We start from the raw sequence: 27,636 nt of genomic DNA on the forward strand, positions 1-27,636 counted from the left end.
TCAAGGTTTTTACCTTGAATTTTTACATTTTTACCCATTCAGGGTGTCTTTTTGATTTTATCGTCAAATATCAGGTTATTTATAAAAAAAAAGAATGTTTTCTGAGTTGGCTACTTTTGACTACTCTTTAAAAAATTTTTTTTGCTGGGAAGTTAAAAAATTTCAGGTAACGTTAAAAGCTTCTTGAAAGCAAGTCCGACTCTGTATACAAGTAATGGTATGCGTCCTTACGTAACAGTGATTGTTGTAAGTTAACTAGGCTGGATGGCCGAGCGGTCAAGATGGCAGCCTACCGCTCTGTGGGACCCGAGATCGAATTCCGACGTGTCGAAAAATCCCCAGGAATTTTTCGGGATGATCCGACCGGATATGTCAGCTCTTGTCCCTCACCACTCAGCCGCCTCATTATGGGCCTGGCCGAACTCATAATAGGCTTGCTAAAAGAGGCCCCACAAGGCGGAAAGAGAAGCGGCCGGATGGCCGAGCGGTTAAGGTGGCAGCCTACCGCTCTGGGGGACCCGGGATCGAATCCGAACGGGTCGAAAAATCCCCAGGAATTTTTCGGGGGGTGGTCCGTTCGGATATGTCGGGCCCCGTCCCTCACCACCCGGTCGCCCCATTGTGGGCCTGGCCGAACCCATAATGGGCCTACTAAAAGAGGTCCTCTTAGTGCCCACAGGGCGGAAAGAGTTAAAAAAAAAGAAAAAAAAGGCGAAAAGAGTTTTATAAAAAAAAAAAGATGTAAGCTAACTACTTGCCGATCTATCACGTGTCCATGATCGCGTGTTGCATGATTTCGTTCGAAAATGCATAACAGTCCCGCACAATGCGGAATAGTTGGCAACCTAAATGCAGAGCGAAAGAATCTAAAAAATGTATATATAGAATTTATATAAATTTTATAATTATAGAATTTATTTTTATATTTATTAATTTTCATAAGTAATTAATGAAAAATTCTCGTTTTTTCCATCAGAGGGATTTTGTAACAAGATGGCGTATGATACATGCTTTCACGTGTATATAGGTTCTGAAACAGGATTTATAAAAGGTGAATGATTAATATTATTACTTTATCTGTTTATTGTTCATTATTTACTTATGGATAATGCTGGTCTGAATGACACTGTTGAAACCTTAACAGAGCAAAATTAGAAAAAAACGCCCCATGTAGTAAGGATGGACTTTTACCTAAAATCTTATTCATTTTGTATTTGTTTTACTTTTTAAAAGTATGTTTGCCTAAATTGTGGCCTACCGTAATGGTACGCGTGATCGCGTAAAGTGGTCCGCGAAACAATTTGGGTTTGCCAGGCCTGCTGTAGACCATACCAATAGGAACAAAAAATGTCAATGGTATACATGTATACCATTCACATTCACTGCACGGGGAAATTTTTCTACCCTACAATCTAGACGGCGGCAGGGATTTTTCCCCCCCCCGTATATTGCACGCGGCGACCGCGAAATTTTTTCTTTCTACCGTACATTTAAACGGCGACGTGAAGGTTATTTCTACCCGACGGTCTATATTAAGAATACTAAAAAACACGAACGAAAAAACAAGAGCACTTACTTTGTTACTGAGCCTTTCCTCTTTTTCTTCGCTTCCCGTCGACTGAACTTGATTCTCCGGCATGAGAAGAGGATCTCTTTTGCGCTTTTCTTTTAACAATGTTCTCGTTTTTTTCCACCTTTTTCTTCTTGGCAATAGGTGCGGGAGCGGCCGGAATGGTCTCCGGTTCTTTCCAACTAGGTACTTTTCCGCGACCGGGAAATATCATTCTGACGTGTTTGATAAAGGTGTGGAATTTTTCGCCGGGATTTTTTAACGTCCAATTGTGATACTTCTTATACATGAATGCGTACATATACGAATCCGACAAATCTTCTGTGTAATGTTTCGGCAAATTCTTCTTGTTTTTTAAGTGACCCCACAATCTTTCGATATTCTGAGTATGAACGCCTGTAATCGGGTTGACAAAATTTTCAGAGTGGTTTACTGTTTTATGAGAAATTTCTATACCTTCTAAATCGTCGATGTGGTTATATCCCTTCCATTCGTCTGTGAACACTGAGCTGCCGGAGTTAACGTATTTCGAAATGATCCAATTGAGAGTTATTTCAGATCTGTCATTAACCTGGCATATAAAACAAGTCTTGTCCTCCCGGCACAAACCTCCGACGACCCATTTAGTGCTTTTCATCTTTCTTCCTTTCTCGTATTTTCGTTTACATATCACTGTTTCGTCTATTTCCACTGTTTTGCCGACGCCTCCTATTTTAAACGATGTCAGATTGTGTAAGGACACTAACATAACGAAACGTACGTGGTTAGCCCAGTCTATTCCTGCCTTTTTAGAAACGCCCGAGGAAATTGCCGAATTACTCGTCGTGCACTCTAAACCAATACAGTGCCATATGAATGCCAACAGATTGGCCCACGAAACATTGCCGCATTTCCCTTTGAACGTTCCATCGAAAGCCGAACTATTCCGCCTGCATTTTCGGCAACGCATCGCGCAAGAATTCCGGTCGCTGCGATAAATCAATTTGCATGTTTGGCCGCATTCCTCGCAAACTTCCTCGGCGTGTTGGAGGCCTAATTTCACGGCGAATTTCAGTCCGCCATCAATTCTTTCGTCTAATCCCAACTCGGAATACTCCGCTTCGATTAACTGATAAAAACGTCGTCCAGTACACTGTTTCCAAAATCCGTCCGATTCTAAATCACAATCCGCCATGACTCGGTTGCGAAATATCTATTCCAAAAATCACAGAAAACGCTTAGCCTACTTTTCAATATAAACAACTGTTCCAACAGCCTAAATTCGCAAATAAAATTAAGAACATTACAAATTACCTCGTAATACAAAAATTCCAAAAGTAAGAAAAACCAACGAAATCTCTCGGCACGACAAGACGCCCACTCATACTCGGAGGAAAAATTTGCATAATTCCGATAACACGCAATTCGAAGAACCAAAGCGCCCTCTACGGATATCTTCAGTTGATGACGAAATCATGACGTAATCCCGGTCGCAATCTCGAACGGAGAGTGAAAAAATTTCCCCACCGCGGTCTAGAATTTCCCCGTCGGCCTCTAAAGTGGTCCGCGAAACAATTTGGGTTTGCCAGGCCTGCTGTAGACCATACCAATAGGAACAAAAAATGTCAATGGTATACATGTATACCATTCACATTCACTTCACAAGATATAGCACTCAAGTTCCTTTGACTTTTTTCTTGCAGTAGTATTGTCTACAGCTCTGTGAAGGTCCCAACCATGTCATTCAGTGCTGCAGTTTTACTTGTTTTTTCAAGTACAGTGGAACCTCGCTTGACGAGCATAATTCGTTTCAGAGTCTTACTTGTAATGTGAAACACTCTTTAAGCGAAACAATTTTTCTCATATAAATTAATGTAAGGGGATACTATAGATTATCACCTATGGAATTTCGGGTCTTTGGGTATATATCTGAACTTGGGACTGAGACAAGTTCAACGATACCCTACTTTTGGACTGGAGATGAAAAATAAAAAAGTTATACTTTTTTCTGGCAATCATGCCATGATCGGGAGTCGTGTCACTCTCTCTGCTCTCGTATTGTGTTTAACAGGCAGTCCGGCAAGTCAGCCATATATACCTTCAACAGAGGCAAATGTTGATCCACGAGCACACGGATCGTCTGCAGTTGGAGTTAAGTCCTTTTCGCACGCCCCGCACTCCTCGACCTTGGCCACTCAGCTGCCGACACACTCGCTATTGCTCGCGGTCGGCTAGTACTACACACCGCTTTCGCGGCTTGTCCAACAAACCTAACCTATCCCTCCAAGAGATGACCATAGTCTGACGTCATGGTTTTCAGACTTTATCGCAAGATGGTGGTACTAGCAACTACAGTGCCGTCTGCATGATAGCATTAAAAAAGTATGATAACTTAAAAAGTATGATGACTTTCTTATTTTTTGTCTCCGGTCCAAAAGTAGGGTACTGTTGAACTCGTCTCGGTCCCCTGAGTTCAAATATATACCCAAAGTCCCGAAATTCCATAGGTGGTAATCTATAGTACACCCTAATGTAAAATATGATAATGTGTTCCATGCCAAAAAAATGCTCAAATGCTTTATGTATAATGTTTATTCAAAAAAAAATTGTACAATATACACTGTTAAAGAGCGTGAATCATAATCATCTTTTCTTCTAGCGCAGAATGAACCATCCTGGAAGAAGAATTCGATTTGCAGAAACAAAAAAAATCACAGCTAATATGTTTGATAAACACTCCAAATGATATGCCAAATTCTTGGGTTTTGTAAAGGCTATAATTAAATATTAGAAATTAATTAATTTGACTAGAGGTAGGCAGTTATTTTTAAATGCAGTTGGTTATTTAGGTCACATTTTCTAAATGCCTTGGTAACTACTGGCAGTTACTAGTAACATCGGTTACAATTTCCAAATGCGCCCGTGGTAGGTAGAACTAATTGAACCACTTGTCTGACATCATTTATGTATGGGTATTTGCAGCGGTGGCAAACTTCAAAAATCTCACGGCACAGTGGTTGAGAATCACTGGCATGGAGGATTATTGAGTGGCCTGCATATATTTTCAGTCATAAATTTATTTCCACTTATGTAGCTCTAGCTACATAATACATTTTAAGAAATAATAAATTGTTTTCATTCTTTTTTTCTTATTCTTTGAAATGTTTCTGCAGGGGTTGATGTTAGTAAAAAAATATTTTACAATTTGAATGATATTCAACGTGACCGAAGAAAACAAGAAATAAACTGTATGTGTTGGAGAAATGCAGAAGAAACAGAGGTAAATTATATTCTTGTAATTTTAACTATTGGTTGTTAAAATTTTGAAAAATTACTATAGTAGAAGTTTATTAATCTGACACCTACAGGACTGGAATGGTGCCAGATTATTGATAATGCTGGATTACAAAGTGTGTTTTATTCTTGTAAACTTTGATAAGTTATGTATGATATGAATATTGCAGACATTGCTGTACATTTTGTACCAGTGCACACCACTTTATGCTTTTAATTTTTAACATATACTCTATAATCAGTGTAAAGATGATAAGGTGCATGACTAGGCACCATATCACTTTTGCACTGATGCTGTGATCAATTGAAAAACTTCCAAAAACATTGATGAAACATTAAGTTTTGTAAAAAGACACTAATTTTATCAAATGACAAAACAAAAATGAAACCAATTAATCAATTTTGACAAGTTGAAAGAATATAAATCTATTATTTTCAAGACTTCCAATGATGTAAATCTTAGTCTAATCTAGTTAAATTTTATTTGATACTTTCATTGGTACTGTGTTAAATAAAGATTACAATAAAGAAATGTAGACAAATTTTTAGCTTATCTTTGCCAGACATACAAGCATTGATTGTAATCATATCCATTGTAAAGTTTAATAACATACAGTTTATTGTCATTTGTTAAGGTTAATTAATTAATGTTAAATTAAATATGATTTTTATTATAATAAAAAATCTAAAATAATGAAATAAAATAATATATCAATTTATTTTAGATACTTCTACATAAAGATTATTGAGAAGGAAAATTGTTATTCAAGTAAAATGACTATTAAGTGAAATTAGTTTGAAATTTGGTCAATTATTTCTATTTAAAAATTAATTTACATAAATCAAAGATAAAGTATAAATCAAAGATGTTGATGCTTTTACCTAAAAATTAACAATAAAAATAATAATACAATTTCTGATATATTTAATATTGATGTGTAACATTTGTCTCTGGAAAAATTATTTTACATATTTTTTATATTATGACTTTATACAAACTATCGTCACCCACGGGAAGTACAGTAAAGTAAGAACATTGAAAAGAGGGATTGTTAAAGTGTTGACGTTATTCAAATAAGTTAACTGTGTTTTGTCAAAGTTAAAATTTGCTCGTTTATGAAATTACTGATAATACTTTTGAAGACTACTAAAGATAAGAATAAATATTATAATGTGTAAGGTGTTTTTGCAGTTACTGTAGCATGTAAAGCCTAGAAAGTTATGATATTCACTTAAGCAAGCATGTGGTGCACACCATAATTCTCTACAAAGTAAAGCCACATGTTGTCTCTTGTGCTCCTATTTTGGCCATATTTTTTTATTTAATTATTTTAAGCTTCTCGCATTTTGCATATTGCTGTTTGATAAATGACATTCGTAATAATTTATACTTGTCTTAATGAGTTTTATCAATGGCTTCGTGTTGCAAGTGAATCTTGTTGGACAGCTAATGTAGTAATCTGTAAGTTTGTTAGTATTTCATTTACTAAAACTACAATAGAGCAGTGGCATGCCATGACATTTGATGATAGGGAAGCTGTGTTTCTGTAAGAAGCTGACTTCCAGGGGCAATCAGTTAATTGCACATCAGTAATGGTCTAGGGTCCATTCGTACATGGGTGGTGGCTGTAGAGACAGACGACAAGTATCTGACAAAAACCGTTTATTTTAACATAAAATAAACATACACTATGTACAAAATAGTTTGCTTTAGGACAATCAGCCATTCGGACGTCCTGAGCATCGATGTGGTTCTTCGATGGTCGATCAAAGGCGGCCCTGGGACAGTGGCATTGACAAGCTGTAAGGCACGGGGAGACTTCGTCCGTTGGAGTCAGGGACACAGTCTAAGTCCGAAGTGGCACGGGTTACAGGTTGGCACAATAGACGAGAAACCATTTTTTTTTTCCTTGCGTGTTGAAACACGGCGTTTTGGTTTTGGTTATTTGGAACATTAACTGAATGCCAGGTGTCCTCGATTGTCGGATATTATATCAATCTCTGTTCTTTCTTTCATCCATTTCGATTGGTCGTTCTCCCTCAATCATACTTTCTGAGTGGTTGGTCCCTCCAAGTGGTGACTTTTCTCCCACTCCAGGTAAGAGTCTTGTTACTAAACGTAACGTGACTCTTACCTGGAGCGGGAGAAAAGTCAAAATCAAAGACGAATTTAGTCTTCCACCGATCATAGAACAACTTCCTTCCGCTATTTATGGTTTCTGCCTGGCGGGTTGATATAAACAATGGGTGTCTGACTACAAACAACTTTTACCTATGTTTTTTTAAACTAATAAATTTTTCTCTAAATTAACCATTTTTTCATGTCTTTCGTGACGGGTCAGACCTGTCCGGTACATGACATTTCCATAAAAGTTTTAAAGAAATACTGGAAATGACAAAAATAAACAATTTATGTATTTTAGTTCTAAAATACAAATAATACATACATAATACAAATTGATACGATACAAACAATGATAGAAAACTTGTTTTTTTAATTTTTTATAAACTAATTATATTCAGCGATTTTTTTTCGCATAGTCGTTAATTACTTTATCATAAAAGTCGCTGGTTGTCAACTCCATCAATGTATTTAAAAGCTTTTTTCTATCGAAAGCAACGCTAGAGACCACAATTTTTCATCCGACCAAGTGTTCCTGGCCAATGTATGAATTCGCTCCGTGGTACAAAAACTGCACTCAACAGACCCACTGGTAGATGGTACCATAAAAATTAATGATATTAAATCATATAATTCTTTTAGTACGTGTTAGTTCGGATCAACATTAATTATAACATGTTTTATGTTTAAGAGTTACTTGTCAATATAGTCCTGACACGAATATAAATATTGCGATTCACTACGTAATTTAGATAAATCAAAAAATTTCCCATAAAATTTACTTAATTTAAAGAATTAAAACACGTTTGGAAAAATTATTAATAATTTTAATATTATGAAAAACATCTAAAAGTGATAAAGATTTTATGTCTGAAAATCTGTCAATATAATTATAATTTTCTTTTAATTATACTGTAATTAAATATAACTTTGCAAAAAAACATACATAAAAATAACATTGCTCTTTACTTTTTAAATCTTAAACAATTCACTTAGTCAGATAGCTCCCTACCAGTGGCTAAGGGATAGAATTGTTGGAAGTGTTGCACGTGTGTAGTTTCCACCAGCTAAACTGGCTGAGGTTGGTGCTCTGTAGAGCACATGTGCCAATGCCCTCTGGCTGCTTTACACTATTCAGTTATTCTCACCATGAAAGCTGTCTCGGAAGCGCTTCCATTCCGCCACTGATATTCGAATATACAATAACAATCTTATCATTTTTTTCACATGTAGTATAGAATTTTTTAATAAGATACATAATGCAGTTATAATAAAATATTAATTTTAATTAATTCAAAGTATGTTAAAATATGAAAGTTTATATTTTAGAAAATACAAGGGAAGGTCGTTGGAAGGTGGATGCGGCACTTCCACCGCTTCCAATGACGGCACACCACTGCAATAGAGAATTGAATTACACATTTATTTCCTAAATAACCTACATTTGAATGCTTAGATAATTGATCACAAATGGATATAACAAATTTTTACTTTTTACTTGGATATCCCCAATTTTTACTTTTTACTTGTTCTGGCAATGAAAACTGTTCTAAATGGTTTATCAGTTTTCATTTGGTCTCTTATTAATCTAAAGACTTGTTTGCTATTTAGGTACCTACCTACTTGTCTGGTTTAGTTAAGATTAAGTAAGTATTTACTGAATCTTAACTAAACCAGCTCCTCAAATCTCCAAAAATAAAAAGTATCTATTTAACTGTTAAAAAACTTTACTAGTATGATGAATTATAAAGAATTCATGTAAAACTGATTCTATGTAATAAACTTTGTTAATTACTGTTAATTAGATACGAGACACTGTCTTACAAAGAAAGACAAGTGTTAGACTCAAATTCAAATGCCATTTTAGGTATGTACGTAGGAGCATCATCTTTGTCTTTTCAAGTTTTGATAAAGAAATTGCTTTCATCAAAGTTAATAAATCTGCGTAACATGTTTTGCTTTCAATACTATTTATCTGAGATTGTAAAAAATTGTAAAAAACTTGCTTTAATATAAGTAACATTCCTTTTGTAAATATCTGGAAGTAGGTTTGTGAATTACTAAAATTAAAAATATAACAACAACAAAAATAGAAATAAAACTAAAGCACTGTGATGTCTTTTTTTATGTATACTAGGATAGATAAGTCACAGCTTAAACCGAGAAACTTTATTCAACCTCTGAGAAATCATTGCCTTGTTATACCTTCTTTTCAATCTTTAACTTCGAAATCTACATTTTTTAATTTGCTTTCTCCCGGAAACTTGTAAAAGAGAATTTTATGTTCTTTATAATAATCTACCTGTTTATATTTGCACTGGGGCACAGAACAATATCAAATCATTATTTAATATAAAGTTTAAAAGATATTCATCTGCATTGTCCTTGATTTGTAGCCATATTATTTACATTTCACTAGGGCCACTACATAAAAGCAATGGCAGCCATGGGTGAGGATAGTCCCAAGTGATGCACCAGATGGACAGAGTGTAGCCTGCACTGACAAATCGACATGTACACAAAGTGCTGACCGAGGGATCCTCAGGGTAAATGACCTGTTGGACACCCTTCAGTGCAATGGAAAGATAGACTGGAGAGGGATCTACAAAGAGTGGGTATACTGCCTGGAAAAATGGAAGGAGATTGTTGTGGTGGTTCAGGGCCCAAGAGGCTCAAATAACCATTGAATGATGATGATATTTTTAATTGGTGTATTAAACTGCAAGATTAGAAATGAAAAATGTCGAATAATATATATGTACAGTACATATATATTTTTTCCAATTTTTTTTATTTTAGCTGTTTTGAAATTAAGTCCACTTCAGATGTAGGATGCTGAGTAATAAAACACACAAAATTTATCACAATTTCTAAAATGATAAAAATTTCTTTAAATCTAGGAAATGAGTTCTATTGATTAATATGTTGTTGAATTACATTTATATTTTTTTGTTTCTTTTAAAACTTAAAATCAAATAATACTGTGGATATTATATTCCAAAGAGTTATTTGATTTTAATTGTATATTTGGAAGATACTTTGCTTAAATATATTTTAAATATGCCGTATTATAGTTAGATAAAGAGTATTTCAGAACATTTATTCAGTTATTTTTGCATAATACATTAATTATTTAATTTTACAGATATATCTAGGATTGAGTAATCAAACAGTTAAATTATTTGATGCATTAGATTATGAATATTTAAATGAACTAAAGTTAGATTCTGGATCAGGAAAGATTGTGGGAATAGCAAAATACGATAAGTAAGTAAATTGAAGATTTTTTTTTGCTCTAAATAATATATATAATATATTATATTATGTATTTATACACATGCATATGTGGGTGTTATAAAGCAAAAGAAATAATATATATTAAAAGTTAACTGATTATTATCAGCTAACTTATTGTATTATAAATAATCAATTTATTTATGTTACAATTTTACAAAATATTTACAAACATTTTATTATATTATGTTAAAATATCTGTACATATTTAATTAAATTTTTAACATCTATTTATATACAAATTGTATGTTTGGTTTGAAATGTACTAATATGCTTAACAAATCCTGAATTAGTTAATTATCTCAAACTAATCCTGAATTAGTTCAAAATGTCATAAATATCAAAAGATTGATACAAGGAATATGCTGGACATTCAAAAAGAAAACAAAAAATCTTTAATATCCAGCAATAATTTAAAGAACAAATGTTTCTGATCAATTACTGCAGTCAAAAAATTTGTTCTCAGTTAAATTGCTACTGGATATATACAATCAACTCACATTAAGATGAATCACTGGGGGAACAGCAGTTAGTTCACTTTACCAAAAATTTGTATTAACAATTTTCAGGGTCATGCTCAAGGTTATATAATTTAGAGAGTTAAGGCTTAATAAGCAATCAAAATTTCTAAATTATATTATTTCAAGTTAATGTTCTAAATGATTTCCAAATCAAACAAAATGAGTAGGAGATGGTATTTGTCACTTAAATGTGGAGCAGTATACCAGAGTGGCTAAACAAAACAAAAAGTGAGAAGAAACTCTTGATTACTTTTCCAAACAATCTTCAACAGAAAAAAAAAAGAAAATATTTTTTTGGTTCCAAAAGAGTAAAAAACAGGAGCCAAATTTTGCACAAAGTAGCCAAAACCTGGCATTACTGTATGCATACTCCAATATGCAAACTAGCATGTGTTTGCATAGAACCACATCCATTTAAAAAGGTGAGTGTCCTTAAACTTTAACCTGTATTTTCTGAGCACAATAGAATAGTCCACTAAAACCAGATGTTTGAATTGCTCTACAGTTGGGGGTCAAACTCATCTTTGCTTACTAGGACAAGAAAATCTATTCTATTCAACAGGGGACAGTTATTACAGTACAACTTTTTATTGTTCACATCAAAAAGTGTAAAAAGCAACTGTTGTTGGAAATAAGGTTGTGAAGTTGGGAGTTGTAATTTACAGTTCAGTTGAATGAATTCGGGTAAAACTTTTGTTCGCTTTATCGTCCGAAAATTAATGTTGGGACAATGGCAGTTTTCCAGGGCAATAGCAAAATTTGCATTAACACAAGAAATTTATTTTAAGGCAAGTTGACTGTACGTATTTTTTTGCTCATTTCGCCCTGTAGGAACTAAGAGGACCTTTTTGTCAAGCCAGTGGGTTTGGCTTGGCTTACAACTGGGTGGCTGGATGGTGAGAGGCAGGGCCTGACACATACAGACCAAAACATCCCCGAAAGTTTCTGGGGATTTTATTTTAACCTGTCCAGATTTGTTTCTGAGTCCTCAGTTGTAAGCTGACACCTTAACTGTTTGCCCATCTGGTTATCCCTATTGGATATCAAAGGTTTTTTTTTTTTCCTTTTTGTTGAAAGATTTATATCTTGTGATTAAATATTTAATATTTCATTATAATTAGGTAAATAAGAACTTATTTACATTAAAATATAAAAATATATATGTTTAATATACAAAATTGTCATCATTTTATGTCATTTACAATCACTAGTGACAATCCAAAAATTTAATTTCATTATTTTTGTTCATTTTTGTGTATTGCATCAAAAAGTCATTGCTTTGCTTTGCTACAAAGTCATGTTAGTGTAAACAATGATTTTAATATCCATATTATTTCTTATTAATAAAGATACATAAAAGATAAATAAAAACATACATCTACATGATAATATATAATGAATTATTTTGAAATTGTTCTTACTTCAATTTCCTTAAATATTATATATAAAAAATGTTCAGTTATAATTGGAAATCTAAAATCAAATTTTTTTTATATATATATAAAGTTTAATTACAAATATTTGTTTCAAGGTCTTACTATTTACTAGTTTTCATAATATTTATATTTAAATCTTATTTTAACATTGTATCAGATTCACAATTGTGAAAACAAATTGCTGAAAAAAGTAATATTTATCATATTAATTTAGTTATTCTATAGTTGTAGTTATGTAGTTAATATTACAACTACAGTATATTTTCTATTAAAGATATTGTGTTTAAGGAAAATTTTTCAAACAAGTTTTGATGTAAATGGATCTTTTAATCTCTGCTATAAGTTTTGTATACATAACATACAAAATAATATTAGTAGAATATTGGATTTATTGATGTAATCTTAAACAAATTTTACAAAATTATAAATGTCAAAAGGCTATTAATATAAATGAAGTGTTAAAACTAAGCACATTTCACTATCTTCATACAGACAATGTAATTATCTTATTAGATATTTTGAAAATAAGGTTAATAAGTATCTTGTTAAATATTAAATGTTTTTCAAATCTATTCTATTTTATGAAGATATTCCGGTATGGACTATAGCAAGGATTTTACAGTGCAGATAAAATAATTTAACAGAAACAATAATGAAATTCAATCAAGTTTAAAATTTTTCTCTACATATTGTGTTCTTTGAATAATATATTTGATGAAAATTTATTAAATAGTAATAAATAATGCAATTATTAATACATTACTGAAGTACTGGATGTGATACTGTCAAAATAAACACATTGAAACCAAAATTATCCAACATAAACAAACTAATGAACTAAATGTTTATCAAATTCAGAATTTGGTCTATCTTTTTTTTACATTCTCTTGTGACTTAACCTGATGATGATTATTTGAAACCATCATAAACATTTGCTTAGTTAATTAAAGTTTGTTCTTGCTGGCTATTTTTAGTTTCAATGTGTTTATTTTGCAGTTATTGATGATATCTTTGTAAAAATATTAATATTTGCATTAAATTTTATGATATAAAACATCTTTTTGACAGTTTGACAAGATCATTATATAATTATATTTATTTTGTATTTAGTTAATAGATAATTTCATGTAAATTATATTTTTTAATGATAATCATTAAATCATACATAAAACAATTTTTAAATATTTAATCATAACTGAAAAATTTTGAATAGAAATGGATCAGATAATTAAAATATATATGAAAGTTAGAATTTAAATTCCAATTGAATTTATTAGTATTAAATAATAAATTTTATTATTTTTTTTATTCCAGTCTTTTGACATGTGTAGAATCTGGAATTATTAATGTTTGGAATGAAAAAAATAATGAAAAGATGGTATTTATCTTATTTTGTTTTTTAAATAAAAGTTTGTTACAAAATAATTGAATATAAATCTATTGTAATTAATGATTTTTACTTTCTAAAGATTGAAATTAATGCAGGTCCAGATTTATGTCGAATGGCAACAAATCCTTTTAAATCAGGAATTATTGCAACAGGTGGACAAGAAAATGATCTGAAAATATGGGATTTACAAAAATCTAAAAAACCAATATTTCATGCAAAAAATGTAATAATTTTTTAAAATATAAAATTGATAATTTTAAAACATTACTACTCAGACACCTTATACCTCTGAGAAATTATTAATTTAATAATGCAAACGTTTTCCACCTGTTCCACAGGTCATCTTCAAGCAATTTTTTACTTCTGGAATGTTATCTCGTGCAGGTTCGAATATATATGCGCACGATATTTCAAATTTTTTAAAAAAACCATTGGAACATTCCATGTAAAATATAAAATATAAACAATAATAAAAACATTAATAAAATTAATTAAATAAACATATTGATCCGCTAAATAATAATTTAAGGGACGTAAGCTAACATAATATATATCTATATTTTATACGGGATGAGGATATGCTGTATGCTTGATTAAATGGGGTGTTTGTCAATCATGAATTTCCACGCAGTTGGCAAATTCGTTGTGTCTTTATTAGTTCAAGATGACCTGTGGAACAGGTGGAAAACGTTTGCATTATTAAATTAATAATTTCTCAGAGGTATAAGGTGTCTGAGTAGTAATGTTTTAAAACTCTGAGCATTTATTCAAGGATAATTTTAAAATTTATAAAAAAAAACCAATACAATATTTTGTAACCATCTTTCAGGTCAGAGATAACTTTCTAGATCTTCGAGTACCTGTGTGGGTATTAAATATGAGATTTTTCCCAGATAGTGAAAAGATAGTAACTACTACAGGTCATCATCAAGTAAGTATTTATAATATTTTTCATAATATAATCCACAGAAGAATCTCAGATGCACTCATTCTAGAAATATTAAGTACAAAGAGAAACAGTTGTTTATTATTTACATTAAAAATTGAATTTTTATTAATGTCATAAGACAGAATTACTGTACAGTACAGATAAAGATCAATCAAATATTGAATTCTGCATATAATAAATTAATATTTTCAATTGATTTCTTGACTATCTTCAGGTGTTAGAATGTATTACAGTTAAACATCTTAAATTTTATTTAATACTTATCAAATATTTTGTAATCTTCATAATTAAATTCATTATTTATATAATAATAATATAAGTATTATATACATATTTTCAGGAGTCAAAATAAAATTTATATATTTCTTACATTTCTGTATTTATTGCCTCTTATGGCCAATTCAGATGTAAAAATTCAACACTTATAAAGTTCTCTTAAAAACAGTTTAATATGACTAAGACTACAGAAAAATGAAAAGAATTGGAATATATAAAAAATGAACAGCAAATTATTTTGGATATACAAAAAAGCATAAAGATAACTTTATAAGCCAATTAAGGCAGCAACTAAGGAATTACAAAGAATCAGGACAACCACACAAGGATGGTAAAGAAGAGGAAAAGGTGACATGCTTATGTCAAAGTCTTTATGTAAAAAAAATTAATAAAGAAATATGTTCCCAGAAAAATTGTGACAATAGTGACATATTGAGAAATAATAATAATATATCACCTAATAAAAAATAAGAGAGAGACAATATCTTCAAAAAAAAACAATCAAGTATATAAGTTTCTTATTCAGTCTTCTAAGTGAAAAAAAGAAATAGTATGTAGGTAGAAAACATTTATACCTTTAAGGACTTGTTGAATAAAAGTATGTTTGAAATTATGAACTTGCTAACAAAATTATACTTGTAGAAGAGATATTAAATAGGATCTGTAGAATAATATAAAGCATTATTAAACATATAACTAGTGAGTTTAACTAGCAAAAATATTTTGTTTTAAATAGTAATTGATGACAACTTAAAAGATTTCTATTAATAAATACTGTATTAGCCCGAATATAACGCGATATTTTTCGACCATTTATTTTCCGTTAAAAAATCGACTCGCACTAAATTCGGGGTTAAGTAATGGAATGTAATGTAAACAGGGACATTTTCCTACAGAGGTTGAAACGCGACTGAACGTCCGACCAATTCCTAGCTCGACCGACCACTTCAAAACAACCATGTGATCTAGTTAGTAGGCCTGTGCTTTTGTTTGCATAGTGCTACTATAGTAAGGCTATGTCTCCGCTTGTTAGCGTCTCACGCAACTGTTTTGTTTCATTTGTTTTTTGCTCTAGTGACTAGCGACGGTTACTTTACTTTTTTCTTTATTGCCCATAAAAAATGAGTGCAAGTAATAAAGGTAGTGTTGAGAGAAAAGGCTCATCAAAGAGTCAAATAAATAAAGGTACCAGGAGAACCTATGATATGAATTTTAAAATTATGGTTGCAAACGAGGCAGAAAGAACGAACAACTTGAGAGCTTCGAGGAAATATGGAGTTCCAGAAGTAAACATCCGCCTATGGAGAAAAGATTTAAGGAAATATAAGAATGCAAATTCTTCAAGAAAATCTTTTAGTGGACCTAAAAAAGGAAGGTTTAATGAAGTTGAGCAGCAAGTGTTAAAATTTGTATTAGAAAAGCGAAATGAAGGGTGCCCAATATCCCATGAAGTCATAAGATTTAAAGCATTAGAAGAGGCTGCTAATTTAAACATTCCTAGAAAGGACTTTAAGGCAAGTATGGGTTGGTGTAGAAGAATGATGAAAAGGAATGGTTTATCACTACGACGGCGATAAAACTTCCTGACAACTTTAATGAAAAATTGTTGACTTAGCAGCGCCATGTTATATCATTACGCAAAAAGCACAACTACAGTCTTGGAAATATGGGAAATGCAGACTAAACACCAATCTATTTTGACATGCCTTCCGACCTTACAGTAAATAAGAAAGGTGATAAAACTGTCTTATTGAAGTTAGCTGGTTATGAAAAGTCCAGAATTACTGTTATGCTTGCTGTTACTGCTGACGGACAAAAGCTTCGACCTTACGTTATATTGAAACGTAAAACAATGCCCAAAGAAAAGCTGTGTCCAGGAATTGTTTTTCGGGTTCAAGAAAAAGGTTGGATGACAGAGGAGTTGGTATTAGACTGGTTGAATGTGATATGGGGGAAACGGCCAGGTTCTCTGAGAAACTCCCGCTCCATGCTAGTCCTTGATGCATTTCGAGGCCACCTTACGACAAGTGTTAAGGAAAAAATTGAGGCATTGAATTCCGATCTTGTAATAATACCGGGTGGTATGACTTCTCAATTGCAAGTCTTGGATGTGGTGGTTAATAAACCATTTAAAGAGAATTTTCAAAAAGAATACAACAATTGGCTGTTATCGGGCAATCATCCATTGACACCTTCAAGAAAAATAAAAAAACCCTCAGTCTCTCTTAGGAGAATGTATTGTGACTGTCTGGCAGAAGATCGAACCTGAATCGATAGTTAAAGGTTTCAAGAAATGCTACATTTCCAATGATTTAAATGGGACGGAAAATGACATTTTGTGGGAGACTGAAAGTGTGAATGAAAATACTGATGATATCGATGTGACATCAGTGAGTTCAGATTCTGAATGAACATTTCTGTTTTTTGTTGTTACTTACGTAATATTAATTTTGTTTTACATTACTTAATTTTATTGACATGAATGTAACCTGTGTTATTTTATTGACATGAATGTAACCTGTGTTATTAGCTATAATTACCTAAATAAATGCTTATCTGATTGAATTTTACTTTCTTTGAATTCTTTTATGAGTATTATTTTTTTTCTAAATATCTTTATGAAAATTTCGGAGTTGCGTTAAATTCGGGGTTGCGTTATATTCGGGCTAATACGGTATTTACTTTGGCTACCTAAAAAGTATTATTTAGAAATATTAATTTCAGTAAAATTAATATTAAACATCCAAAATATATCTTTAGTATTCAAGAAATTCCATGATGAGAAATATTTTCATAGAATAATTGTTTTCAAGATTTAAATTTGCAGAACAAACAAATCTTAATATAGTCAATGCTAGTAAAATATATTAAGTATAGATTTTCAAATATAGATTACAATGTGGTCTAGAATATTTATAATGTTTATCTGAAAATGAAGCACAATAAGAGAAAATTATATATTAATTAATGTTATTTTTTAAAATATAGATCAGAGTTTATGATCCTAGCAGTAAACAAAGAAGGCCTGTTATAGATATGGAATTTGATTCTTATCCAATAGGTGCTTTATCTTTCACCAACCAAGAACAGTAAGTTAATAATTATGATTATTGATATTAATGTTTTTAAAAACATAAATGTATCACACATCAAAATTCAATTCTTCACCCCAGGGCCCACCAGTAGCCAAGTGGTCTTCGTACCCTGAACACTGGGAGTTCAGTTGTAGGTTCGTCCTTGCTCAGACAACCTGGAAAACTCCATGGGCTGGCCATGTGGAGTTTTCCGAGTTTTCTCCACGTCTGTAATGCCTAAATAGGGGCTAGTTTCTTTTAAAAGACCTCCCAGAAGGCAACCCCCCCTAGGCAGATCGCCCAAGTGTTGCATTGCCATAACTTAACAAACAAACACAATTCTTCACCCCAAACTTTTTGAACACCTTGTAAACCAATAAAACATTACATTTTCATATCATATCATTAATGTGTGACAACATATACAAGAAGTAAGAAATGTTTACGGATTCACCAGCAGTTAATAATTTTTTTGTTTTTTATTAGAAGCTTTTACATTGTCCAATTTTTGCAAAGAATATCTGCAATAATTACAGTTGGTTTGTAATAAACTATTCATGATGTATCTGATTCTAATTGTTTGTAAAGTTGTGTTCCTTCAGAAAAATAAAATATCATACAACATTTCTTTCTCTAAACTTAATTAAACAATGTAGTTTCAAACATTTATTTCACCATTCATATTCTTTCTAGATATTTCACATCTGTCTAACCACTTTTATATGCATAATGTATAAAATTAATTTTACATGTGATTACTGAAAATAGGAATATATAAGTAAACTGATACTTTATTAGATGAAGATTAATAATTGTATGCTTATTTTTCAGGGTAAAATATTTTTTAAATATTCTAGAAATTTGAGTTATTGCAGAATCCTATTAGACTAACAGACATGATCCTAGCAAATGAAATCTTACTAGATAAATTTCTAACAAGACAGCATTCTACTATCTTAATTTCCTCTGAAAGAAAAAAACAAGTGTGTTCACTTTAACAATTATCCAGGTGCCAAAATTTCTTTCCATCATTGCATGAGTTTATGCATGTACTGCATTAATTCTACTACAAGTGTTTATGGTAAAATAAATTAATTCAGAAAGAAACATGTTGATTGTATGGAAGTTCCATAGCAATACATAAATTTTCCAACTATAAGAAAAAAATGCAAATTAAAAATGCAATCTTCACAAGTCATGTGGAGACACAAGAAGCAAGCAAGTAGATTTCATGAGCACTTTCCAGCTGTACCAAGACAGAGATATTGTGAATAAATACTATAGCAGAATAAAGCTAACTTTAGTATTAATCTGTGCAGTGTTAGTGTTTGTTTTTTATAGTCTGTGATTTTTTATACATTATACTAAATTTTCTTAAAATGATTTCTTTCTACTATCTTTGCACTTGGGAGATACAGGGAAAATTTACATATTGCTGCAGAAGTACTGTGCAATATAACATGTTTATTTTTGAATGAATTTATTTATTTTATTGTAAATATTGCAGTGGAACAAATGCACCATATGCAATATACTTGTGCAATGCTGGAAAGATCTCTTTTCCACCTAGATAAATATTAAAGTAAACACATTGCATATATATATATATATATATATTTTTTCTTAGTTGGGAACTAGAATGGTAGAATTCTGTCTCATTCAGAATTTATCTGGCAGCTCTTTAGTAGAATTTTGTAACAGCCTCTAGAAATACATATGAACTCTTGGTCATTTGATAAATTAAAATTGGAATAAAATTACAATAAATAAATCATTACTTATTTTTTTATGTAAGAAGTAAAAATTTTATTTTTAATATAATGTTTTTACATTATAATAGTCAAATTCTTGTTGGAAATACTCAAGGAAGAATGGCATTGATTGATCTTAGAAAAAAGGCAATGGTACATGTATATAAAGGATTTGCAGGGAGTATCAGAGACATACAGTTTGATCCTGTTCTTTCCCAAGTTTATTCTTGTGGGTTAGATAGATTCCTTCGGATACATGATCTTGATACACACGAATTAAAAACTAAGGTATATTGACTGAATTTCTTTTTACACTTAAAAAATCTTTTTAAGATAATTGATATAAAAATAAATTTTGTATTTTTTTCATAAAATGTATTTTTAATAAAAATGAATTTTTCTTGAATCTGTATAGTTTAAGAATGAATTTAAAAAATCTCATAAGTTTTAGATTAGAGAGCTGGTTTGGTCTGTTATAATATTAACATAAAATTTATGAGAAATTTTTAGTATAATTATTGAGTTAAAAAATAGCATGATACTACATAGATTATCTTATCAAACCATTGTCTGTCTGTAATGGTCAGTTATCATCATAACTGACTATTACATACATGCAGTGGTGATATTCGGTGGGTTCGCACAGGTTTGGCCAAACCCGTTGTTAAAATTTTCAGTTTTCCGAACCTTGTTAAACACACGGAACATTTCTCAGTGGGTTTGTTTTTTTTTTAAAAATATATTAAAATATGCGTATTATACTCTGTAATACTACTAAACTAGAGTCTTATACCCCGTTCGTACCGAGTATTTCAATCTAGATTGTGAGCAAGGTCAGGGAGTATGTCTTGGTGCGATCTCTCTCGACCGTTTCAATCGAGGTTTAATCGTGATCGATTCAAGAGAGTTCTTCAAAGTAGATCCAGTCATAAGAGAGATCCCAAATCTCACGCTCGCGAGATAATACAAGATGGCTGTGGAACACGTGTCAGGGCTATGGACAGCGAAAGAAAAAGTATAACGTATCTCGAGAGATGATGACACGTGTGTATTTCGAGAAGCGCCATTTCACGGTAAAGATTACTTCTGCCTAAAAAAAAAAAAAAAAAAAGGTTGAGGTTGACAGCCCTAAAATATTATCGTTACCAGCCGTTTTAAGTATGCCACTGATTGTTAGATATACGGTTGCAAGATGAATAGAAATAAATACAATATCTTGAAACTTCCATTTCGTTTGTCGGTGATTGTCGAGGAAAAATTTTCTGCTAGCGAACCCCTTGTTAAATATTTCGAATATCACCACTGCATACATGCTAATGCTACATTGCATTACATTACACACTATATATAAATGAAGTATAGTTTAAAACTGGTTAATGCTTAATTATAAATTTATTCATTTATTCTGAAAATATTATGTTAAATTTACATTAAATTCACAATTTATATTATGTTTGATGTTAATAAAACTGAATATTTACAAATGTTTCATTTTACTAATGTCAAATAAGCTGAGGCTAAATGCATTTTTTAAAAATAAACTGTATTTGATAAAGATATTGTATTTATTTATGTATTCCAGCATTATTATTGTGCTCTTCCATGTATACAGTAATATTTTTGTTTCAGTATTACATCATAATTCAATCTCTTTGTAGACAGACAATTGACAAATAGGATCTAAATTTAAATTTTGAATTGAATATCTAGTATTTATCAATGCATAATAGAAATGAAAGTAAATCAATAAAGATGATAAAATTTACACATGCAAGTAATGAAAATTATTCTTCTATAGTTATCACACTGGTGAGATTCATTCAACATCAAATGAAAGACATCAAAGTATGAGAAATTGTTTATCTTAAAAAAAAAATAATACAATATTCCTTTTATTCTAAAAAAATTTCTTATGATGAATTTTTAAAAAAATTAAATTTTCTTAAAAAATTTCCTTTATTCACAAAAAACTATCTCTACATTTTAAGGTTTAAATGAATAATATCTTGAATATTATTTATTAATAGATATATAATGATATAATTTAAATATATTGTTAAATGTAACAAGGATTTAATATAATTTACAAGAATTTCAAAAATTATTACAGGTAATTAAATTGTTTGAAATTTTTCATCAATAAATTTATAATGAAAATTTTTATTTTTTATGTATCATTTATATAATTTTGACTATATTTAATAACTACAACAAATATCAAGTACAGTGTTTTTCTTGTTTTCCTGAACCTTTCCCGTATTTTTAAGATGAATTCTACAGAATTTGTAGTCAACTATATATCATTTATCCTTATTTTAGTACGTTATACAAGTTTCATTATATTTTAATTAAATTATATATTATAATAGACTTTTCTTTGCAAAAAATTCAGATTAAAGTAACAAACATTTTTTCAGATGTATTTAAAATCTGGTTTGAATGTCTTATTGTGCCATTCAGAAGCTTATAATGCTTCACAATCAAAAGACAAGTCGTCGACACAAAACACTGAATGTGTAGAAGGTACGCAAGATTCTGACAATGAAATATGGGACAACATGGAAGTTGTCTCTAATAAAAAACAAAGAAAATCTGCTTCAAATGAAAACTCAAAGCTTAAAAGAAAATCCAAGCATAATGCTTCTGCAGAATTAAATTCCAAAGTAAAAAGTAAGAAACTGTTTTTGAAATAATCTTTTAATAATTTTGTATTTTCTGATTGTTCATCAGGTTAAACAATTTATTTTAAGTATTTTGTATTTTATTATTAAACTTTCAGAAAGCAGCTTTATGTCCTAGTACTTAAACTTCTTTATAAATGCTTATTTTTGAAATATTGGAATGTAATTATTCTTTAATGTGAAATTGTTGATATTTAAATAGTGCAAACTAAAAACACAATCAGAAAATATGGAAATAATTATTTTCAAATACTTTTATTTTAAAACATTCTTATTCCAAATTTTTTACTTACAGAAAAGAAAAAGACAAAGGATGTGAAAATTTTTTATGAAAAATCCTGTAAAAATTAATGTATTTTATTAAATTTTTTACTAAACATGTATTTCTTTAAAATATAATTATGAAAGTTATTTCTATATATCTATTCGACTGATTAAATGAGGCACCATTAGCCTATACCATAAGCATAGAAAGCGAAACGGTAGAAATTAGATCAGTAAGAAGGCCATTTAGTAATGTTCTATACTTTATGTGAAATGATAGCATTTGAATGAACTATAGCTGTAGGGCAGTGGTCATATGATCCAGTTGAAATGTGCCACCATATACAGGGTGTCTGCAAAAGCTATTCATCAGTCATGAAAGGAATGCCTTAATGAGATGATGGAAATTTTTTCTAGAGTAAAAATACTTCCAGAAACCACCACTAGTAGGTGTATTATAGCTTCATACAGAACATAACAATGAACTACACAAGTTACCTGTCTAATGCTAGCAAAACATGATGGCTACCATCTAAAATTGTAAAACAGCATGTTCAACATTGCATGCAGTGTGTGCCTTGGAATGTTATGCACATGGCGTGCTATGCGTCTAAGGTCTGACAGAGATGTTACGGGATCACGATAGACCAAGTCTTTGAGATAGCCCAGAGCCAAAAATTACATGTATTCGAGTCAGAATCTTTCAGACAGATATGTTACTATTTCAGCTTGAAAAGTGTTCTCTAGAGATGGGTTTTGGAACTTTTTTTTGCCTTAGAAAAATTTCCCATGATCTCATTAAGGTATTCCGAAACTTTCATGACTTTCTGATGAATAGTTTTTACTGTAGCCAACTTGGAAATGTTCAGGCAACCTGTATTTTGGACAGATTTTCACTTCTTGAGAATTACTTGACGTTCTTTCAGAATCTGCCAAACCTGTCTGTGTGAAATTTTGAACTTTCTTCCCAATTTTATAAGAATTTGTCCAACTTTTTCCAAGGCTTCTTGCTCCAATTGGTTCTTTTTTCCTTTCAGTCATTTTCCTCTTCTTTCAACCACTTTTCTCCCGTTTTTTCATTCTGCAGGTTAGTCTTGGTCTACCCTTGAAATGATGCTGTTTACTGTATGCCATTGAACTCCTATTGAAGAGAAATGTTTAAATGTATTACATTTCCCATTTTCGCAATTTTCAGTATAAAATTTGCCAATTACATTTCTTCGACAGAATTCATTTAATTCTTTCATTTTTAAATGGAACGTTATTTATGTAAACCTTTTTGATAAATAGAATCAAGAACACTCTAGAAAGAATGTATGCTGACTCGTGCATAGGTGAAATTAATTATTCAAAATTACCGGAAAACACTATTGAAATTTATGAGCATTTAGATACACACCTGTAATTACACATTCTCACTAAACTTTTCCCGCTTATATGTCTTACTGAAAATCGACTGCTAAATTTAAAAAATTAGTCTGTTTGGTGATAAAATGTACAGTTAATACAAGCCCCACTAAAACGATGTTCCGCCGCACCGTTGCCCTCTCAGAATGAAAATACTATCATTAATATCAGGTAAATATCTATCGTTAATGTATAATTATTCTAATTATATGAAACATTGAGACATTTTTGCAAAAAAGTCATTATTATATTTACAAATTATCCAGAGATAACTGTAAAAATCTACAGACGTATTAAAGAACAACTTAGCCCAAATAAATTCTACCCATTATGTGCAAACTTAACTGTCTGCAAATTCCAGAAACATACTAAAATATCTACTTCACATAATTCTGCAGAATATCTACAGATAACTTGAAAAAAATTTATGATATCCTGCAGTTTTTTTACGCATTACTTTTGATGGAGTGTGGAATATTACTGTAGAATTAATGTTACCCTATTAATAACATTTAAAATCATTTGTTAATGGTGAATGCTTCTAAATGATGTGAGTTTGTGTCAATTATTAGGAAATTATATTAAATAAAAACAGATGACAAGTCATCAGCTGCTATTTACTTTTTGCAAGAGAATCATTAATTAGTAGAAATTATTTGCATTGTCATCAAATTTTTAAATATTTTTCAAAGTTTTAAAGTCTGAACACATGGTATCAGTTGACATCAAGTGAACTCACTTTATTGATATCGTGTGAAACTTGACATAAATCGATATTATTTGATATCGTTTTGTAACTGGTATGAAATTTATTTCATGTCATTTGGTCATTTGAAACTAATAAAAAAAACACTTTAGAAATGATATAAATTTACGATGGTGGATCCGAAAAAAGAAGGTTTGTTACAAGGGTAATAAAAAATTATTTATTAATACTAGACAGAAAATACAAAAAAAAAAAATTAAGAGGCATACTTGCCAATCACTTTTCCACATAGTCACCAAATCTATTTAGGCATTTATCTGAACGCAGGACAACTTGTATAACCCGGCTTGGTAGAAATCACGTCTTTGCACCCATTAAGCCAGTTCTCAGCAGCTGTTTTCACATCACTGAAGAGAACCTTGTTTTAGATAAGTGTTCTTTCATTTTCAGAAAAAGGAAATAGTCACTGGGTGCAAAATCTGGGCAGTATGGGAATGGCTCCAGACTTCCCACTTGAACTTTTGCAGCAATTGTTGAATTTTGCGAGCAGTATGGGACCTGGCATTGTCATGCTGGAGGATGATACCATCACTCAATATGCCAGGGTGTTTGCGTCAGAAGGGGCGTCCTTAAAAAACGAACCACAGCTCGCACCTCTAAGCGAGACCACTTTTCTAAACGTCTTGCCATTTCAATCACTCTGACGCCTCAGCGAACTTACACTACCTACCGCAAAACTGTTGTAAGACAACTAGTACCATCTGTCTCCACACCTGGGGAAAAAATATTCCCTCCACATTAATTACTTTTCAAACGCTGCTGCTTGTAACCTTTTTTTTTTGGATCTACCTACGTATATAATTGATTCATGATGAAATGGATATTTTAACTAGGGCAAAGCTGATATCATTTTATTCCCACTAAAACTCTATATACAAGTATATGCTTTATTTTATTATTATTATTTTTTTTTAAGGAGTTAAGTAACATATAAAACATCCATTTAGCAGTGAAATGTGTTCATTTAGCTCAGCCTTTAATTTATTATTGCTCGCGAAAGCCACACAACTCGGCATTTTAAGCACAGTATGACAGAATCCGATAACATGGCGGACAAATTTAATCAAATTTACTCCGAGGCTTGCCTAGAAAGTGTGGATTTGTTGTTTTATATTGTATAAGTTAGAAAATACAGATGTCTGTACGACAAAAATTGTAAAGATTTCAAAGACACGTCATTGAAACACACGATATGGACGGCGATTGGCGTGAAATTTGGATTGAATGGTAAGAGAGTTTGATATACTGCATTAAACTCCTGACGTGGAATCGATTAATTATAATATGTTTTAAATAGGAAACGAAGCAGAACAGAGTGGAAGGTACAGTACAGAGAGATCGCTACAATAGAGAGGGGGGGGGAAGATTCGGGAGAGTTCAATCAGTGGTAGCGGGACAAAAGGCTTGTAAGACTAAATGGCAATTGTACGATATAATGAATAACATCCTAAGAGATTGCATGGGGGAATATGTAAAGGTAAGTTTATTAATGTCACTGTTTCGATGATTTCGGCGAGGTTTCGAATGTATCAATAATTTCGTTGTTAATAAATGAAGAGAAAGCGTGGCAAAATCCGTACCGTCATCCATGTTTCACTCTACGACAATTACAGAACTGATCAACAGGTGGCACATTTCCGTTAATTCGTTCATTCAAACGTTCATTTCGGTGCTAGTGGGGTCAAGTTAAACGAAAAGTCTGTATGTTTCTGTTTTCAGAGTCCAGGCTTTAGATAACATACCCGGTTTCAGTCTTCATGCACTATGAAATCTAAATATTCATCAATTAAATCGAAATATTGGGAGAAAAAAAGTGATAAGGAATTGGTAACTGTGGAAACGAAATTCGAGCTAAATTACTATTTTAAAAAATATGAAAATTTACGTCGGATTCGAATCCAAATCCAGGAGAATCTTTTAAATTGCCTCATTTGAACAGAGCCAGTCTGTTTAGTGTCAGAGGAAAAGGCGAGTCCATAATAAACGAAGAGCGAGTTGATAATTTAATCGATTTAGTAACTTTTATTTTAGTTCTTTAAAAAAAAAACTAAATTCTATTTTATAAATAATACATTTTAAATAAATTTTAACTGAAAATTGATGTAAATTAATATGAGGAAAGTGCTAGAAGTAAAATATTTGAATTCTGTTTTTTTACTTTTTTTCTTAATGCCTAGACACATAATTGAAACAGGAATATCAAATTATTTCTTCTTTGCCTTAAAAAAAATTATATAATGTAAACTACACAAAAAAATCCTTTGTTTTCTAATTTCCTTTAAATGGCTTAATTTAAGACAGCAAACAGCATAATTAGAGATAAATGTAATAAAAGGATGACATAATTAGGCCTGCTTCTTCACAGGAATGAATCTAGTATCATTTCGAGGATGGATTAAACTAAATTTGTTTGATTCTCCTTAGAATATAAATATTGAAGGTCTCACTTGTTAATAATTTGCGTATAAAACAACTCTAATATAAATGAAGGAAGCTTTATTTTGTGTATATAACTTATAAATATCGATTACGTACAACAACGTCAATTTTGCTTTGTTTTTTTATTAAGTCTTAAGCACTTTCTTGGCCTTGAAGAGGAACAAAGAGGTTACGAAACATTACCAGCGACATTTTAGCCTGCACTGCCAAGTGTAGTAGCAAATACTATTAATGATGTAGAAATATTGATGCTTTCGGACAGCTTTCTAACTAGTGTTGTTGATTTTTATTATATAATGAAATATATAAGCGTTTATTTCTAAATCAATCCGTCATTTATTTATTTATGTATCATAAATAACAATTTTAAAATGGTAAATTGAAACAATTACCGAGTTACAAAATGAAGCTGAGGAGTCGTAT

The 27,636-nt window shown here is 31.1% G+C and overlaps 1 protein-coding gene across 1 annotated transcript; it reads left to right on the forward strand.

Annotated features, from left to right (window-relative positions):
• The first annotated feature begins 992 nt into the window (after positions 1-992).
• On the forward strand, positions 993-22,714 carry l(2)k09848 (lethal (2) k09848). The gene is made up of 10 exons (XM_067263980.1): positions 993-1,051; positions 4,723-4,829; positions 10,111-10,232; positions 13,531-13,594; positions 13,686-13,829; positions 14,436-14,537; positions 17,820-17,920; positions 19,746-19,944; positions 22,074-22,326; positions 22,633-22,714. The coding sequence occupies exons 1-10, from the start codon at positions 994-996 to the stop codon at positions 22,686-22,688; spliced, it is 1,206 nt and encodes a 401-aa protein (XP_067120081.1). The 5' UTR covers position 993; the 3' UTR covers positions 22,689-22,714.
• The last annotated feature ends 4,922 nt before the right edge of the window (positions 22,715-27,636 follow it).

The sequence above is a fragment of the Centruroides vittatus genome, unplaced genomic scaffold (genome assembly GCF_030686945.1).
Source record: "Centruroides vittatus isolate TY-2023 unplaced genomic scaffold, ASM3068694v2 contig_18, whole genome shotgun sequence".
Classification (NCBI taxonomy): Eukaryota; Metazoa; Arthropoda; class Arachnida; order Scorpiones; family Buthidae; genus Centruroides; species Centruroides vittatus.